Source organism: Atta cephalotes (genome assembly GCF_000143395.1).
Source record: "Atta cephalotes unplaced genomic scaffold scaffold00008, whole genome shotgun sequence".
Lineage (NCBI taxonomy): Eukaryota > Metazoa > Arthropoda > Insecta > Hymenoptera > Formicidae > Atta > Atta cephalotes.
Window position 1 is genome coordinate 333,171 of NW_012130072.1, and position 7,073 is coordinate 340,243.

Sequence of the window (7,073 nt, forward strand, 5' to 3'; positions counted from 1 at the left end):
GAAATTAATTAAAATTTAATCGATCTTTTGCTTTCTTGTAATATTGAAATATAAATTAGCGATTGTTTCGTGTAATTATATATATGAATATATAAAACAATAGACTGATTTAGTTGTAACCTTCGAAGCAGTTTTGATGCCTTCTTCCCCATACTGTTCACGTTTAACATGCACCTAAAAAAGACCTGATATTCTGCCTCAGGAATAATCATAGTAAATGTTATAATAATAATTATATTTTATTTAATAATTATATTTTATTTAAAATTTATAGAATAATTACAAATATATGATTTTATAAATTTTAAGTAAAATATAATTATTACAAATTTTCATAAAAATGTATATATTTAATAATAACAAAATTTAATTTTTTAATTTATTAATATTTATTTAAAAGGAAAATTTCAACCTGTCATAACTTGACATTTGAAAGTTACGATCATAGATTTGTTTGCGTTGCTTGCACTTTTTGCTTTCAATATTTTCGCTTTCCTTCTTTTCAATATACTTACATTTATCTCATTCTACAGACATTGGGGCTTTCAAACAATGCAAACAAATCTCATATTTATTATACGTTTTTGAGGCAGAATGTCGCATATCTTAGTAACATCTCGTTAAAAATGCGAGTGGTATGGGGGGGAGAGGAGAGGCGGGGAGCATCAATAGAAAATACAGCTAAGTTGCAACTAAATTTGGCCATTGAATCAGTGGCATTCATATTAAAAATTAAAAATTATTATCGGCAATTTTTCTCGGCACTTTTGAAGCCAATCCAGTTGGTGCTAGAGCGCACAAATGAAAATATATAACTAAAGTATATAATAATGTGTGTAATATTAATAATAATAATATGGGATAACTTACTCCGTAGACCTTATAATGCGTAGAAAACGAGAAAATATAATACAAAGCGAAAACAAGAAAATATAATACAAACGCAAAAATGAAATTTTCTGCACGCAGATTAAAATTAAAAGGAATTATAGTTTCTAACGTCTCATAATATCCTCTATAGTGAAGCCGAGCTTGTGCGTGCTCTTCGGCATTGGTAGGAGACCGCTCACCCGCTCTGCTATTTGTCTAACCTCTGATGACATGATCCTCGAGTCCGATGCTACCGAAGTCTCGATCCTGAGGTCCTGCGGAACATCCGCATGCGTAAGAAGATGTGTCTTCAGGTTGCTCCTCTGATTGAAGCTCCGACCGCATACCGTGCACTTGTGTGGTGACTCCTCCATATGCATGACTTTATGAACTGCCAGAGTCCTACTTTGGCAAAACCCTTTGCCGCACTCGTTGCATTTGAACGGTTTCTCCTTGCTGTGTATATATCTAAAATGTAAAAAAATTCGTCAGCCTTGATTGCCGAGCTAGCAATCTCTTTTTTTATTATCTAGTTTTCCATTAATGAATTTATACATCCATATCCTGCAGAAACTAACAATAACAATACATCAACAATATAATATCCAATAATGTGACTGTTATACAATTGTATTATATTATATTATTGAAGAGAAAATTATAATATTAATGTAATGTTATTGTTAGTTTGTATTCTGCGGGACATAGTCTGATAAAAAATAATTTTATGAATATCACAATAATTTTTTCTATTTTGTAAATTGATTTCTTTCATGTTTGATAATTTTTACTTTATTTTCGATAAAACTTAACTTTTTTTCTCCTTCTAACCGATGTATAATTGTATTTAGCTTTCATCATCAACAATAAGTTGATGATAGAAATAAATTGATATTTCTTGTTTTTACAGGAATGCGGATGATAGCAAGCATTGATAACGATAACTTATATGGCTGATATCGATATTTTTAATCCTTACAAGCGGAATAAAAATAAAATTGTTTATGTAAAAAAATTGTTTTTAAATTTTTTACGAAAATTTTACATACAATTAATTGCAAAATCACCGAAATTATAGTAATTTTTATTAATGAAAGTTTATATACTATGGTGATATACAATGATGAGTTACTATGATAAATTACTACGACGATTTTGTAAGCATCAATTGTTGCTCACAATAAATGACGTGTGTTGTTCTCTTGACTTTGTTTTGCATTCCTGCGTAATCATACTGAGAACATCCATATATATGTATGGTCAGAAATTTAAGAAGCATTTGAAGAGTTTTGTTCAAAATAGATTTTCCTAACAATATATTTAATACTAAAATGTAATATTATAATATCTATATACATGTGATGTTTTTATAAAAAATATTCCGATACTACATGATATGATGACAATAATACTATTAATCGATAAATGAGCCGCGGGCGATGAGAATACTCGTTTTATAAAAAATTATTCGGTCTACTGTAACAGCTAGATGGTGAAATGAATAAACTAAAAATTATACCAGTCTAAATAAACGAATTAATAAAGTTTTACGCTGACATTACAGGGATAACGATTACGATAAAAAAAATATTTCCAGATTATTTTCCAGAGAAGTTTTGCAATACCGTATATAAAAATATAATGTGATAAACACTAAAGTTACGTTATTTAGTGGAAAGTTGAAACTGCACAGTTTGTCTTTTCACTAAATAATGTGACTTTAACGTTTACCGTATCTGGATACATAATATTACAAAAACTATCTATTAACTAACAATATCAATGTAAATGGAAACGGAAATCTTCCTTAGAAAAATTTTATAAAAGTATTAAATAGTTTATTTAAAAGGAATTAACTCCTCAAAATTTATTTTCTACAAGAATTTTCATATCTATATTCTAAAAAATATAGAATTAAATTAAATATATAGCAATCATCAATGTTTATTGATTCAATCACCAATATTTTTTCATCAATAAGGCTAATTCTACAATGTATTTTTTGTTTTCTATTTTTTGCTGTTTGTCTCTTGTTGATTAAAAAGGCAAGAGACAAACAGAGACAAATAGCAAGAAACAGGAAACAAAGAGCATATTGTTGAATTAGCCAAAAATATCATAAAATTCGTTTTGTATAGTGCTTCATCTAACATCATGTAAACTGGTATCGAGATACTACCGTGTCTCCTAGTACTTTTTGAAGGTCGCAAAAAAGATCGTAAAAACTTTTCACAAACAATATATTTAACACGTCAAGGATAATATGTACAAAAAATTAAAGAATAGATGTTTCAGATGTATATAGAATAGACGAACAGCAAATTACCGGAAACATTCAAAGAAAAAACTTTTAAGTTTAATTCTTCATGGATGTTCTCAAAGAACTTTGAAAATTCTCTTTTGAACAATAAACGACATTTATTTCTTCAGTGTATCCATTAATTGCATTATTAATACATTAATACATTATTGTGGCAAGTTCATTAACTTTGCGTTATTTTAACTTGACGTATTCTTATTTAAAAATTTTGTACTTATATACTTCGATATAATTTTACTTACTTTTAATTCAATTAGTTATGGAAAAATCAGTTAAATTAAGATTCAAATTTATCCAAGTTCACTGTTGCAGCATTATTATCACAAAATTTAATAAGTTATCAATTATATTACCATTAACATATTAAAATCACGCCGTTTTTTTTTTTGTTATTATCTTCCTTTTATTAAATTATTCTGCAACTTTTATTTCGTATCATAAACGATATAACACTTTGTGCCATGTAAACATATAACGTATTTTATCATTATCGAAATAGAAGCATCTATTTTAAAAGTGAATACTTACCGATGATCCCTCAAATGATCCTGCCTGCGAAAAGCCTTCCCACATATGTCGCACGAGTATGGTCGCTCGTCGGTGTGCGTCCTTTCGTGAATTAGCAGGTTGTAGCTCTTCGTGAACTGTCGATTGCAGAACTTGCATATGAATTGTTTTTTAGGCCTTTGACCCGTTGATCTTCGAGCGAGAAACGACGGAGGCTGCGGTGGCGGCGGTACCGGAAACATGGTGCCTGGATGACTCTGATAGTATAGATAAGGGCGTTGGGGGCAACAACCCCTAAACGTTAATAGGGCTGCGTCTTTCAACCAGTTACTGATAAGAGTGGTCTGATAGTTGCTAGCACTGTGCGTTGGCTGAAGATGTTGCGGATGGTGCTGCTGGATATATCTGCCGTTGAGAAAGTTTGATTTGGCCCATTTCGAGGTTGAAAAAACTACATGTTGTTGTTGCTGCTGATGTTGCTGTGGATGTTGCTGTTGATGCTGATGCATCGATCTGTCGATCGTCGGCGGTGTTTGCGGTGGCGTTAGCGGCTCTGTTTTCGTCTCCATCTGTGTCCTCCCCGCACCCCCGAGCATCAAAAGGCAAAATAAAACTGGACTGACGCGAAAATTAAATGACCTTCACTTTAAGAATGATCGATCGTGGGCGATCGACGCCTCGCTCGCGAGACCCACATTCGTTTCGAATTGGGAACGAAAGCGTGCAGTGACGAAAGCGAGCGCAGTCGAGGAACCAGCGAAAGAGAGAGAAAAGGACTTCGGAAAAAAAAAGGAATAAGAAGATATTTACTCGAGAGTCGGCGCGATACTAAGCGGCTGAATGCCATAGTCGAGCCCAGAGGATCGCCGTTTACCTGGCGCCAACGACGACGACACGGTGGCTCCTCCTACCGTGTCTCGTACGCTGGATACGCCGGTTGGCGGCCCGACTTCCACAGGGGCGGAGCTTCCGGGTTGGGGTGACCCCGCGGGGCGTCGCGACGCTACCCATCCGTGGACAGCCGTGTTCTCCCGCCGCCGTCGTCGCCACGCGTCCACAAGACGCCGGAGGGGGTGGATGGAGCTGCCGTAGAAGGGAGAGGGAGAATATGATGTTCCGACGACGTAAGTTGAAAATGTTACGCTGATGAAAGATGGAATGCGCGCGTGCAAGCGTGTATGTCACGCATACGTACACACTTTATACATACATACTGTATATGTTGGTCGGTGATAAAATTTACACGTAATCTCGTGTAAATTAACGTAAGTTCATCAGATTCGGATGCCACAGACTGGCATCCGAAAATGATGAACAATTTTGATTAAGTCGAGAAGAAACACATCGGCCAATGTATCTTTATCTCCTCGATTTAATAATAAATCTTTTATGATCTCTATATCTAAAAAAAAGTATAACGAAGCATAAAAAAGAAAAGTTTGCTGTTTAATGAATATTTATGTGTTCAAAAATTTAAATAAAATTCTCTTTGTTGAAGTACCGAAAAAACAGGCGATTTATAGAGAAATATTAAGGACTCTTTCTATTCTCTTATCGAGATGTGCTAGTACAAGAAGCTTTTCTCAGTTTTTCTCGACTACGATAAAATTACATGAAAAAAGATACATTATTTCAATGGATAAATGACAATTTTTCATATGCGAAAGTAAATCCCCGCGCGTAACGTATGTAACCGACACGTACATATACGTGAAAATGGGGACAATTCTGTTACTACAAACTCCATTGCAGTCAACGGACGAGCATGTTTCCAGCATGATGCATCGGGTAATCGACTCATGCAAGTTTTCATGCGAGCCAACCACAGAGTCGACGGGCGCGAACCACCCCTACCGTAGGGATTACATATCACGAACCATTAGTATATAAACAACATGGCGCCACTAGCATGTTTTGTAAAACGATATGAATTATCATTGTGTTCTATTCGAATAGATTTATATTTTACTTTTATAATATTTCTAAAAAGACCTGATAAAAATTATGGAAAAAATAAAATACATGAAAACATTCTTTCATTATTTAAAGTAATTATATATTTAAGTAGTTATATATTTAAAATTATTAATTATATAAAATAGTATAAATAATTAATAGAGAAAATAAATTTTTTGGGGGAAAATTTTTATATTGATTATTTACTTTATTTCTATAAAAATTTAGTAGTAGTTATATATTTATTTGACAACACAAGAATTTCTTATTAATTATATAATTTTCTATATAGAAATTTTCTATATAGAATATACGTTTTGTAATTATGTAAAAAAATTTTAAATTTTTTTTATTTTTCAGATTTTCGAAAGACAACGACAATAGATTAATCATTTTTAATAATGTGTAAAATCATTGTTTTGTCGCGTACGTATAGTGTAGTTACTAATTGGAACAGGCACTTTTACTCTTAACGTAATCCATAATCCATCTTCCTCGTTCTCATCCAATATTCTTTTTCGATGTATGGTCCAGTAATCTCATTATACGTTAACGATGCAGCACAGCATGATATTTGGGTTATCGATGCTACCGATACATTCGCTATGAATTTACATCAATGTCAAGGAAGATGAATCTTTATGTTAAACTGTATAATGAGTAACAAACTGATGAAACCTGTTTGGAAAACGATTGATTTTAATGATATTTATCAAGTAGTTATTATCATACACATCTTAAGTCAAAAATCGTTAATACATTGGAATTTCAAAAATTCTTATTAAGATAACGACGCACACGATGTCTGTCTTTCAATTTTTTATCATTTAAATCGTTGTTTTTATATATTAAACGTTTAATATTCAATGCAAGATAATCTTTATATTAGATAAATAAAATTCAAAAGAAGAAAGAGAGAGAGAGAGAGAGAGAGACAGAGAGAGAGAAAGAAGTGATACTTAAAGCTAAAGCTAGTATTCATAATCAGTTTTTATATTCAAGAGCGTCTTAAGTTCGACCTTGAGGTGTCACGAGCAATCAAAAGGCCATATTAGCGTCTTAAGACATTATTTTCAGACGGTCTTAAAATAAGAACCAACTATGAATACCGGCCTAAATGTGAAAAATGTATCTAATTTTAAAAGCTTAATTTTTAAAAGAATTTATTCAATAAAAATATTTTGGATAATTTTAAAATAATGAATAATTAATTTAAAAATACGTTGAAAATTAATATATAAAGGATAAAATCTGGATTGCTGAAGATGACTCAAAATAGGGGCACCGAGGCTCGTCACTCAATGCAATTGACTCGTGATCTGTAGATTCGGTTTTGATCTCATCTGCACCCCATACGCGATTTTTCACATTTGCCGTTCGAATTCGGCATTAAACTGTAAGTTCCCTCGAGTGTTGACAA

General features: G+C 32.5%; 1 protein-coding gene across 1 annotated transcript; it reads right to left on the bottom strand.

The window, feature by feature from the left end:
* Positions 1–995: 995 nt before the first annotated feature.
* LOC105627056 (protein odd-skipped) lies at positions 996–4,293 on the bottom strand. The gene is made up of 2 exons (XM_012208335.1): positions 3,719–4,293; positions 996–1,338 (listed from the first exon to the last, which is right to left on the bottom strand). The coding sequence occupies exons 1-2, from the start codon at positions 4,291–4,293 to the stop codon at positions 996–998; spliced, it is 918 nt and encodes a 305-aa protein (XP_012063725.1).
* Between the last annotated feature and the right edge of the window lie 2,780 nt (positions 4,294–7,073).

What these genes read in the sequence shown, in the direction of transcription:
- LOC105627056 (XM_012208335.1), bottom strand. Translation starts at nt 4,293, where the DNA reads ATGCTCGGGGGTGCGGGGAGGACACAGATGGAGACGAAAACAGAGCCG. An exon ending in GATCATTTGAGGGATCATCG is followed by an intron (nt 1,339 to 3,718) that starts GTAAGTATTCAC and finishes TTTACATTTTAG; the next exon opens with ATATATACACAGCAAGGAGA.